The sequence below is a fragment of the Drosophila mauritiana genome, chromosome 3L, assembly GCF_004382145.1.
Source record: "Drosophila mauritiana strain mau12 chromosome 3L, ASM438214v1, whole genome shotgun sequence".
Taxonomy (NCBI): Eukaryota; Metazoa; Arthropoda; class Insecta; order Diptera; family Drosophilidae; genus Drosophila; species Drosophila mauritiana.
Genome location: NC_046669.1, coordinates 21,201,372 through 21,214,729, shown reverse-complemented (window position 1 = coordinate 21,214,729; position 13,358 = coordinate 21,201,372). Strand labels below are relative to the sequence as shown.

At 38.3% G+C, this 13,358-nt stretch overlaps 1 protein-coding gene across 1 annotated transcript; it reads right to left on the bottom strand.

Annotated features, from left to right (window-relative positions):
- Positions 1-3,916: 3,916 nt before the first annotated feature.
- LOC117141550 (protein embryonic gonad) lies at positions 3,917-13,138 on the bottom strand. Its single transcript, XM_033305055.1, has 3 exons — positions 12,757-13,138; positions 6,845-6,922; positions 3,917-5,376 (listed from the first exon to the last, which is right to left on the bottom strand). Exons 2-3 carry the CDS (start codon positions 6,920-6,922, stop codon positions 4,336-4,338), a joined length of 1,119 nt encoding a protein of 372 aa, XP_033160946.1. The 5' UTR covers positions 12,757-13,138; the 3' UTR covers positions 3,917-4,335.
- Positions 13,139-13,358: the final 220 nt, after the last annotated feature.

The window sequence follows — 13,358 nt, the reverse complement described above, 5'->3', positions numbered from 1 at the left end:
TCTTTGTTTTTGCAGGTAGTGTATACTGTGTATTATATAAGATAGAACGGGGCTGGATCAAACCATTATATGATCTATCATAAGAATTATTAAACAAAAAAAATACGTACATTGTTCGGCAATTAATAACAATTAAGTACAAAATTAGTAGTAACCTTAAGTTTTAGTTGTACATTTGTATAAACCTCAGAGAATTCTGTAACATTCGGAAATAAGATTGTGGCCAAAGGTATTCTCAACAGTGGTTAAACTAACTATGCTTACTTTTACTTTAGGTGATGAAGATAATGGCATTATTAAAATATATACATACATATATTTGTTTGACTGCGTTCTCCTTATTTTCCATATCATGCCCTGATTGGTAATGGTCCTAAGTTGGCTCACAACTCTTAAAAGTCTCAATTTTGTATTTACTTGAGCTACCAAAAGGCATTAAATTGCTTGGTATCTCCAAAGCCTGAAGATCATTCGAGCAAAGACACTAGAATAAATAGTAATAGTAATAGACGAATCTATGTACATCACAAAATAAATTTCGAAAATGACTTTATATTAGAATACTTGTCATTAGGGTATTCAGCTTGCGGCGTGAGAAATATTAATAAGGCAATGATTGTTGAGTGCTTGTGTCCGCACTTCGTGCCTGACGATATGACTTTTGCAACGAACTGTTTTCATATTTTTATTTATTTTATTAATTTTTATTTTCTACTACGTATTATTATTTTTTATGAAATATTATTATGAAATATTATTATTTTTATTATTTATTAATAAAATTATTATTTTTATTATTTATTAATAAAATTATTATTTTTATTATTTATTAATAAAATTATTATTTTTTTATGAAATTAAAAAATAATTATTATTTTTATGAAATATTTATTTCTCAATGTTATGTCTTCTTTTTGGAAAATTTATGTTTCAAATTACAGTAGTTATAATAATTTCCTTTGTATTTGCTTTAATTATTATTATAATAATTATTATAATAGTCAGGGAATTTTTATTTTATTTCATCATATTGCTACGAAATTGGACACAACTCCAAATATGTAAATTCGTTTCTTCGATCAGAATTGATTTCGGCCCAAAAATCGTCTTCTAGAACAAGTACGCACACATATACGCGTTCTCGTCTCTTGTTTTTACTCACACAAGCAAGCAAATTCTATTTTTATATTTCTTACGCTCTCAACGTGAGCGAGCGGAAAGAGAGCAAATTTGGCCTTCACCAAAAAAGTGGCTGCATAGTGCCAAACGAATGTATGGCCGTTACGCATCTTGTTATTCTAGTGTCTTTGATTCGAGTGTGAGGCATATCGAGTACTTTGTATGCAGGAGTTGCCTTCTGTGGCAATAAAATTGCAATTAATTTTTATTGACAACTCTGAACGATACACCGTCTTGTTGGTGATCTTTTCGCGATTTCAGTGTCAAGCTAAAGGTGTTTTTGTCTCGGACTGTAATGCTGCTAAGCGGATCTTTCAGAGCATCTTTATTTGGCATCTTAACACAAATTAGCAACCAATTAAAATATTAATTATATATACATTTGTTTCCATAATACTGTTGTTACTCCTTACTCATGGGATCTACGATACTAAATTTAGCATTATTACAACCATGATTAAATGAAATGATATGAAAGTGTGTTAAGTGAAATAGACGAATAATAATTGGGCTTTTTCGAATCAAGAATTTTGTTAGGAAGCTACTTGATTTCCAACTGTGCCCATCGCAGGATATTCCTCCCACCGATTTCAGCACTTCCTAGGATATTTTATTAAACTCAGTCCCCAAATGTGTGGCCCACTATTACAGCTTAGCCGCTACCAATAACTGACTCGGTTTTGGGCCCAATTCCCTCCTACAATCCAACTGACTCAGTGGGAAGTTTATGCGCGTGCGCGACACACAGACAGTCGATCTGGGATGAGATGGATTGCCGTCGGCGGCACTGACTGAATGCTTGACTGACTGCCTAACTGACCGACTGACTGACTGAGTGACTGACAGTCGGTTGGCCTCAGCTTATCGTCAGTTTCTAGTTACGGATACAAAAGGAAGCTCGGCGCTGGGCGTACTTAAAATTCAATTGAATCTTGAATTATTGCATTGAATTTCATTGTTTGTAAATGCTCGCCCGCTGAGTCTGTATCGGATTGTAAACTGATTTCATTTTCTCCCTGTGCCATAGATTTATTTATTTTTTCATTTTATTGAATGCTTCAAGTTCAGCCGTCGTAAATCGACTCAAATGTTATGATTATTATTGGAGCAGGTATTGTATTACATAAATTTGGGTGGTCTCTTGCTTTTGGCCGATTTAAGGCGCTTCCATGGATTTCGTTTACCTTATCGTTATCCCTTCATGCCAGACGCTTTCCCGAGATCCGTAGATCTCTATCGATCTCTATCGAGCGACACCAATAAAACTCATTGCGAAAGTATCTGCAACAAGCATCTACACCAGTGGCTACTTGTATCTCGGCGCCCCATACCCCATCACCGTGCATAAATGCATTTTAAAAGCATATTGAGCACGCGAGTCGATGTTTCATGCTCACGATCTGCAGTCTCCCATTTTGATCCCCCCGCCTTGGATCTTGGATCCCCTGCAATTCGCTGGGGGTATTATTTCTGCTTAGCAGCTACTGTTTGCGCGGCTAATTGTGCGTGAGTCGTGCGATTATTCAGCTTTGTATCTCACTTTGTGTGCTGCTCTCGGGGGGCGTGTTCCCAAAGACACTCTCCCGAACACACCGATGTAGACGTACACCTATCGGATAGACGTGTGAATTGCCATTCGAGAGTTTCACAGCCAATCAAGAGTTATGTCTTCGTATATATGCACGCCTCGAAATGTGAGTGATGGCCAAGCGTAAGTGGAATGATGTTTTTAAGGTGCATAAATCAGCAAAGATGGGTAGACGGCCGCCTATATGAGATGGCCTTTTCGTGGTATGTCTCGCTTACAAGGGTGGTATATAATCAATATGACATCAACCTTGGGTGAACAGCGCATCTTATTCGCTAATTCGACGAACAATACTTATGATAGAGTTCGCTTCCTTAGTCATTTGTTTTGGTTAGAGTTCGCAGTGTATTTCATTGCAATTGCACTTTAAATAAGACTGGATTAGGATTTCTATCCAATAACGTAGTTAATTCACTCTGTTGATATACTTACATGCACTATTTCTTCGTTATGAAATACACGCGCGTTCGTTTCCTAAGTCATTTGTTTTTTCCCGTTCCAGCCGGAGCCCTCCCGTTGCGCTGATATAAACTTGTGTCATCTGTCTTGGCTTGTCATAATTACATTTATATAGTCAACATCTAGGTAGCCTGACATTTGGGAATATGTCAGCCCGCACTGTTACGTAATGAATAACGCATTGACTGGCCAGGACTTTCTGCTCCATCTTGATGGATATACACATAAACACAGACGGAGTGACAGTTGAATTGAACGTATATATATGTTGAAAAGTACTTGTATGCTGAACAAATTTCTTCTGTAGATGGGCAGGAAAAGATTGCTCATGTGTCAATGGAATGAATCTTTTTACGTCAGGGAAGTAATGTACAGATTTTTCATTGGAAGTTTGTGGGTCAAAACAACACAGAAGACCGACTACTGAAGCTAATAAGAAACAATACAATTTTGGTTCTTTTCTACACATTTTTATTTGTTTCCTCATTTACACTTTAATATTCTTAACTTTCTAAGAAAATAAATAATTTAAAAATAATAAAACAAACATAAGGTTAATACGAGAACAACACTCTAAATTAATATTCCCTATCTGAGTCTTAAAGAATTCCTATATATAAGATAAGAAAACAATGAAAATAAAAGCAAAGTAAATTGGGCTAAGTATTGTATTATACATATATCAAGTTAATAAACTTAATTATTTTAAGGTTGCTTAAGGTCATTGAGCTATAGTTATGAATAATAATATGGATATTTGTACATCATTTTTACTGGCACCAAAATGTTTAATGTCTTTCGGCATTTTAAAATATTTATTGTTTTTGAATCGATGGGTTTGCATATGTTTGTTGTAGTTCATGTTTCAAGTAGGTGGGAAATTACAACAATTTTTAAATAATTTATTGATTTGTTATTTATTATTGTAACAGAACGTGGACTTCCAAAAAGTAATTATACATTTACTAGTAAGCAAGAGTAATGTCACCGCAAATCATCCTGAAACCCATCTAACTCATCTCGATAAAATACTTTTTACATACCTAAGCCTATGGTTTTCAAAATTGTTTTGGCACTCGAGCGAATTCTCCGGCAATCACGAGATGATCTCAGCCTGTCAACGTTTGTGACCTCACCAGGGTGAGATCAAGGGGCGTGGACTTTCGGACGAAGTTTGGCGATTCCCCCAAACAGTGGGTCGCCGCAGCTGGCTCACTTAAACTGGGACTATTGGAGTTGTGGGCCATCGGACTCGCAGGGTCTGCTCGGGATCTAAAGGACAGATCGATGGGCTCTTCGAGCTCCGGACTGCTGGTCGTCGGAAACAGCAGCTCAGCCTTAAACTGATCCTTGAAAATGGGCAGCTGCGGAACTCCGGCGGCGAGCAGCACAGGTGGCAGGTGGCTGAATGGGGCAAAGGAGCTGTACAGCGGCTCCGAGTGACTGCGAAAGATCTCAAGTAGCTCCTGGTGGCGCTGCCGCTGCATATCAGCATCCGGCTCCGAGGTGGCCGGAAAGTTCGGATGCCGCAGATCCAGCTTGGGCAGGCTGGTGGCGTTGGTGGATGATGGTGTTGCGATCTGGCCACTGAGGACGCTGGTTGCACCATCTTCATTGGGATCTCCCGCCGAAGATGCTCCTGAATCGCTGGGAGTGTTGCTGAGGCGGGACTCGAGCTTTAACTGTCGCTGGTGGTGGAGTTTCGCCGCTTGCAGGAATGACGGCGAGGCGCCGCCACCCATTCCCGTGCCCACTGCCGCACCCTCGATTCTTGGTGATGTCGCCGTGGCTGACTTGATGCAGGGATTGGTCTTGTCCTGATAGGTTTGCCGCGCCTGGTTACTGGCCTGCTGCAATCGTGCCAGCTGCTCCAGACTCGCACTGCTCACTCCGCCGCCTGATCCGCTTCCCACGGAGCTCCCTCCACCGAGGCCCGACGTCGTCTGCTGCTCCTGCAACAGGCAGTGGATCTTGAACCAGTTGGACCGGCGACCGTAGCGGGAGCCACTCTTGGACATTCCGACCAGGAGGCACTTGCGCAGGCGACACGCCTTGCAGGCCGTTCTGTTCTTCTTGTTAATCACGCAATCTCCGTTGTGCTTACATCCTGCTATCGCCGCAATGTTGTTATAAGTACGACCGAAAAAGGACTGTGGAGGAAAAAAATTTTTATATAACTTGAGTAACTCCTTTTTTGTTATGATAACAGGAAGAAATGTTGAATCGTTACGCTATTAATTAAATTTATTATTATTATTATTATTAATTAAGTTTATTAATTAAATTTAATTAAATTTACATATCATTAGGATCTCTAGGCGATTCGATCTGACCCTGTCCGTCCGCCGGTCTGTATTAACCTCAAGTTATAAGATCCATTTCGAGGCGTAGTCGCTGCTTAAGGTAGATTCAGAAGATTCCTACGCCCATTTAAACGCTCAAAAATCGATTAGAACGGTCACACCCATATTTTTGAAAAATGCTTTCATTTTTTTCCATTTTATTATTTGTTTTACCAACTTTTATTCATATGCCAAAAAAATTTTAAGCACTCTTACGCACACAAATGACCAATATTTTAAAAAGGTTTTTCGTACTTATTTTACTTGTCAATTTCTAACGATATGAAATCACAACGGGTATCAGTAACGGGTATCTGATAGTCGAAAGTCTCGAGACCGTCTGAGATCTCTCTTGATTAATTTTTTATTTTTATTTGGCGATCGTAAGATTTAACTTAATCTTATTATTCACCCAATAATGCCCTTACTTAAATCAAGTTAAATAATGCCAAGAAATATCTCATTAGTCGGTTATAAATCCGTGTGAGAATGCTTGCCGAAAACTGAAGAAAGTCTATATCAGATAATTCACTTAGCACCTCTCACAATTGTTTATTCATTTCTCCCCATTGTTGGCTCCTATTTGCACCTGTCGATGTAGTGCTCCACCCATTGAACTTGCTGAAGTTACAAGATATGCGTCAATAATTTGGCCAACTACTTGGGAGACAGCGTGTATTGTGAAGATAAGAAAAAGAAACTGCTCTTCGTGCTCCATTTAACGTAAAACAGCTGGCTGCCTTTGTTTTGGAGCCGTGCCAACTCACGTTGGAGCTGGAAAACTTGCCCCCAGTTGATTTTGAAGTTCAACTTTGAGTGGTGTTTGATGGGTGTCTGCGACTTTTGTTGCGATTGCGCTGACTCATCTAATATGCATGTAATTCTTATTTGATTGACTGCAGTTCACAATTGTGTTCGCCTTGGGGCTTACCTAGCTCTATATATGGATCCATCACCCTTCCCCTGCGGACTGCTCTGAATTTTGCACTTTTTCCCATGCTACTTGAAGGTGAGCCGTGTATTGTGGCCTCTGCGCACACGTATCTACTTATAGTCAATTAAGAATCGATTAATTTACCGAATTGAATTTTAATTACAGTAATAATGTTTTCGATTTTGCTTTGTGTAAAAGTAAAGCCCAAAATCGAGATCATTTTTTGCACATCTTGTCTACGAAATGTGCGAAATCGCATCTCTACAGTTTCTCACAATTGTCACAAATGAATTCTATAAAATATCGATTTGGGTTGCCGTTCCCACATAGTAACGAACTCACCTTGCAGCCTTCACATGTAAATGCCCCAAAATGAAAACCAGCCGCCGGCTCGCCGCACACTTTGCACAGCTGGTTCATCTGCAACAAAAAGAGGAGAAATTAATAATCCATTTGATTCAAATATTGAAAAAATTCAAATAAAGAGTGCATATAAATCTAAACATATAATATATTGGATAACATTTTAAATTACTTTCAATTTAGACTGGATTTGCATATTCTGGGTCTCATTTTTAAAAGTTTATCTGATATTGGTATGTATTTACATATATGTTCGTCCTTTTGTATCCTTTTGAGTCTCAGATTATGAAAGGGTTTATTGTTATGTATGTTTTGGTTCGTCATCATTAAGAGGATTACAGAAAATTGCATTTGAAGAGCTGTCAAAGCTTTAAAGTTATTAAATACGAGTAATAAAAAAACCAGAAGTATTTATACCCTTGTAGTAATAATAACTAAGGAAATAAATTTCTTATTCAATTCATTTTCCGACTGTTTTGTAGCTATATTCTATGATTGCTATGATTTTGATCAAATTAAAACCGATGTTGTTGTAGTTTATTGTCCAAAAATGGTGTATATGCCGAATTAAAACACTTTAAGATCAAAAACAACGAAATTATATTTTTTATTTATTTTTAGAATTTTGCTATGGGAACCACGAGATGTAGTGGTAATATTCGGTAGCAAATGATAGTTTCTGATTTAAAATATCATTATCATCGTTGCTTCATATTCGATACCATCAAATTTAAAAGCTTTATCTTTCACATCGATTAATTATAATTATAACCAAAAATATTGCAGTTATGACCAAACAGTTAACGTATAAAATACATGATACAATATTAAACAAGAGAGAACGCTATAGTCGAGTCTCTCGACTATCAGATACCCGTTACTCAGCTTGTAGGATGCAAACGAGAAAGTTCAACTTTGTTTGGCAAGTCGATACAAATTGAAGAAATAAAATTAAAAAAATTTTAACATTTCTGCGTTTTAGTTTTAGGGTGTATGTGTGGATAAGAGTGGGTGTTGCCAAAATATTATCGATAGAAATTGGAAAGACAAATAATAATGTTAAAAAAAACAACACCTCTTTGAAAAGTGTGGGCGGCTTGTGGGCGTTAGAGTAGGCGTAACAACATCAGCATAACAACAACAACATCGGCTGCGTCTATGCCTCTGGAATCTGCATGATTAATCTCAACTTTCTATCTTTTATCTATCTGGGAATCGAGGCGTTAAAACGGACGGACAGACGAACATGGCCGATCAATTCGGTCAGTGATCCTGAATAATCCCTTTAATCTATGAGTAACAAATATGAATAATAACAAATATAATGACAAATATAATGATAAATATAAATGGTGTCCTTAAAATGTGGAAAAAAGTTATGGATGGTGTTAGTATACAATAAAAACATTTTGTGTTTCGATAAGAAATCCCTGAAATTGTTTGTCATTGTAACTTGTCACTCTCAATTCGCAATTTAAGTGAATACCAAAATTTAAGTGAATTTCACATTAATAATTTGAGAAATATTTGGCTACTATCCCATCCAATGTGTTGCAATGTTGCAAAAGTCCAGCTCTGGCGACCTCTTTGCGATTATCCTTGTTATTGATGGCGCCTATTTCCACAGGCACTTTCTTTGGGTTGTGTTCTAGCAAGGAGGCTAGGAGCAACCATTGGCCATCATCGGGCTAGCTCAGCTGAGATCGAGACGAGGCCATGCCCATGTCCATAGGAAGAGCCACGAAACCACGCAAAGAAGCACCAGACCAGAGGAGGAAGGAGAAGTCCAGCGGCAAAGCAGCAGCATGCATAACCGATGACCCACTGCGTTTCTCTTTATTTTATTCTTTTTTCGCAATTTTGCCTTTTTATTTCGCTACAGGTCGTGGATAGAAATTGAGGTATGCAGCGACCGGTTTGGGCTTGCACCATCAAAGTTTCGGTAGCGGCAATGTCAGAAGACCCTGCACCTCGTCTTCCCTCCTCGTTCGCCCGAGAACCCCTCTCCCTTTGCCCGGGAGGACTCTTTCACACATCTAATGCAATGTACTACAGTGACTTGTTTTGCCAGCCCATAAAGCCTAAGGTCAAGCGAGAAAAGATACGGCGAAGCGCAAATAAAATATCTGCGCAAATCTTGCGTCAACTACTTAATGAGCATGAAGAATCCGAGGGAGGGATCAATTTTGTCATGGATATACAATATAAATTCTTAGACACATTTGTGCGCTAATAATGTATTCCATGGAGGCCTTAGCTGCCACTTTGGGGAAATACGGGCCACAAATGGCCAGACTTCTTCGTCCATAACTTGTATAGTTTTTTTTTTGTATTTATATGTATATACATATAATATACTTTTGCGAAGGACCGGAACTTGATAAGCTCGTTTTTGTTCCATTTAAAAAAACGTATTTGCCTTAAGCAAATTGAAAGCAGTAATAAATTAACATTACGAGTATATTATGTTTTGGTCCTTATATATACCTATCATTTTGATGGACGATTATGGATTACGCTAAAATTTCAACACACTAAAAGTGGCAAAAATCTAAAGAAATTTGTAGTGTTACAAAGTCTAAACAAGGCACAAAAATGTAAAATTAAAGTATGACGAAACACAAACACATAAATTGTTTAAGAGAAATATCTCTTAGATACTATAGATATCTTAGATACTATAATAATAGTATCTAATAAATCGAGAAGTGCAATACAAGTATAATAAAGTTATATAAATGATAGGGTACATGATCAAGCCATTTAAAAACAAATGGTAAGAAAATTAAATGTAATTTTTACTTGTTAGTCGCCAGAAAGGAAATGTTATATTATTAAATTCATTTATACAGTTATGATTATCATTATTATTGTTATTATTATTATTATTATTATTATTATTATTATTATAATTATTATTATTATTATTATTATTATTATTATTATTATTATTATTATTATTATTATTATTATTATTATTATTATTATTATTATTATTATTATTATTATTATTATTATTATTATTATTATTATTATTATTATTATTATTATTATTATTATTATTATTATAATTATTATTATTATTATTATTATTATTATTATTATTGTTATTATTATTATTAATGTTTTTATTATTATTATTATTAAGTATTGTTATCATTAATAAGAATCAAGTATTTACGTGCATCTTTGTAACCATCACCATCTTCGTAATTCTCGTTGGCCCTTTTAAGAACCAGAACTGCCCCAGAACGCCCTGACTTCCTCCCATGCAAGACAGCCAGCCAGCTTGAGTGCTCCTCTGAGCTTTCCCAGTCTGGACATTTTCCGGACCAGGGATGCGAGTGGCAGGGAGCTGATCCGCGAAATGCGCCCAGCAGGTGGTGTTGCCACAACGTGATGCTGCTTCTGTGATAATGGTTGGCCCCGTCCAAAGCCCGCCGGCTGCCAGATCCGGAGCTGGCCTGCCAATGCTCGGCACTTTGCATATAAACGCTCGCTAATGGACACCAAAGGTGACAGCAGAGCGCTGCTAAATTGGCAAACATTAAATTTGCACCTTCACAGCGAGCGAGCCATCGACCGCGAAACCGTGACAATTTTCGGCACAGCGGTGCACTTTTTCAGAAAGCAGGAAAATCATCGAGAAGATCTTCCATCTCTGGGTCGCGAAGACTCAGAACCGCAGTTCATGGTGGAGCTGGAGTGGTAAGCCAGATGGCACTTAGCCAGAAAGAAAATCTGTGAATGGGGGAGTATTGGGGAAATGGATTCATAAACATCGTGGTAGCCGAGAAATGACTATAATTACATAAAATGGGTAAAATTGACCCTCCGACATTGGGAACAACCTATATTACTGCTGCACTCCTTTCATAAATAAGCACTCATAAAACTAAATATTTATGCACTTAATATGCATAGAGGTGCTGTAAATTGCAATACATCTCGCCGTACCTGAACTCCGTAGATAAACAACCAAAAAGTCAAAAATCATTTCGATCCTTATTGAGAAACCCGATTGAAATCCATTGAGCGGCACGCTTGAGCTATAAACTTGCAGATCCCTATCCGCAGGCGGCATCTCAATCCTTTTGGCTATATCACGACGACGACGACCAAGGCCACTGATTCACGTAACCGGGCGCATATTTGAGAGTCTTGTTCTTGGGGCATCTTTAGGACCCCTTTAAGTCAGCGCATAGAAGTAGCAGATGTCATGGAGGAGGACATAATTCCCATGCCTCGAGCTAATTAAAAGTCCTCAAGCCGAGCCCAAATTTAAGGTGAATGTAATGCTTAGGTCCGATGGCCAGTTCGGTTTGTGGGAAAACAATGAGTAGACAAGAGTTGTGCCAATTCGAAATATTTGACTCTGCAGGTTCCTTTCAAATTTAAAAACAGAATCCCCATTGTTCATTTCTGAGTGTACATCGAACCGAACAGATCAGACCAGATATAGGAACGATCTTGGCTGTCGGGCTTATCGATTAAGCCAAGATTAATGCTACACATTGGGCAGAAACAGACAATTAATTAGAAACCTAAACTGCTACAGAAACTACAACTGCATATTGATCGCAAGCCAAGTGGATGATTGTTCGGATCTAATCTATGGAGATCTGTAGATGAACTCGATGGGGACAAGTTCAGAGCGGCTTAGACAATAAGAACCAGATCAGTTGGTCGCTGCCACATTCTCAACAAGCTCATCAAGTCGCTGTTGACAGAGCTGGAAAAAAATGGGCAGAACGTTGGACTTCTCTCAATAGGAATAATAAACAAGGTCCCAAAAAATGTGTCCTTTAAAGCAAACAAAATGATGGACAATGCCAAATCTGATAAAGGCAACAGAGGGAGAAAAGGTGTTCAAACAAGCAAACCACGATTGTCTCAAATATTTTGAAGCCGCTACAAAATAGAACAAGAATCAAGAACACAGCCCACTGAACCGAACCCCGGAGCATTGACACAATCTGCAATCCAAATCCAAGTCCAAGCCCTAACCCAAACCCAAGCCCAAACCCTTCCTCCACCCGAATCGCTTCTATCTCGCGGACAATTGCCGGTAATATGCTTTATTATTAGCCCTGCCAGCCACTGGAGACGGACATTCGCAGTATGCAAATCCACTCAGCAGTCACACGCTCTAGTTTGAATTGTCTGCTTCCGCAATCCTCGATCTGCGATCCTCCATCCTTCATCCTCCGCGATCGAGGATCCACGATCCAGTCGCTTCAGGCTGCCCCTGGCCCTTTTCTGCTTGATTGCCGACAGCAGTTGGACAATTAAATGTTTGAATATCTCCCATCTTTGTCCATTCGCAGCCCCTATTGTAGTAATTTCTTGACACTTATCGCACAAAAGGCAATAACATTATTAATGAGCATGTCAATGAGCTTCTTCGCCTTTACACTTTTTCTGGTTCCCCTTGGTCGTCCTTAGTGGTGAGTACGAACTCATGGGAGTTAAGCTTGGTCCTTGATAGCTGGGGAAAGTTGGGCACTTTCTTCGCCGCAGATCTGTATTTTTATTGTTGGTTTTTTGTTTTGATTTAAATAGTTTGTACTAACTATTTCAATTATTGATACAAATATAATACATTGTATAATTTCCGTCTTGAATTGGTTTGGTTTTTATAAGGTAATTGTTATCGGTATTAATATTTTATTTGCTAATTATTCAACTCAACCATCCTACAAATTTATGGAAATTATGCAAAATGGTTTTTATTCAATTAAGCCTTTAAAATATATATTGTTTGAATTTATCTATTGTTTTAGCGTTTTAATTATGTGTCCAGCATTTGTTGTTGTCTCATTAATTCAATGAATAAATGTTTTATTTATTCACTTAATATGTTTTGTTTGTCGTATACAACAAAATCTTACCTTTTCCAGATTATATATTTCCAAAACAGCATAAATTCGATGTTTTTACCAACTCACTATTTTTATTTGTTTTCCTCTTTAGATGTTAATCTTTCAAGTTTTTTATTCTTAACTTCACACACTGGGATACGTTTGAATGGAAATCAACTGATTATATCAAACACACTCTTCACATGACACCTTAAATCCGAATTATCGCTGATGATATAGCGACGGCTTTCGAAGGAGATTTCAGCAATCACGTGGCGCACATAGTGCCGAAAAACTTCGCGATCGGTCGGATATAATGCGATTGCGAGAGCGAGAGAGCAGCGAAAGCCTGACTGACGGTGCTTGGCAGCGTAGCGTCCATCCGAGACTAAATCGTCGCCGTCGTTCTGAGCGCCAAACAGACTCGAACTGCCAGCGCGGCCCTGGCCTCAAAGATCATCTTACCCCAGCAGCAGCAGAAGCAGCAGCATCTGCAGCAGCGGCAGCACGAACAGCAGCACTAACAGCAACAGCAGCGGCAACAAGACAACAAGACAACAAAGCGCACGCGTCGCTAGATTGTGTGTGTGCGTTTGCAACAGTGGCAGGGCACGGCGAAACTTAACTGTTAA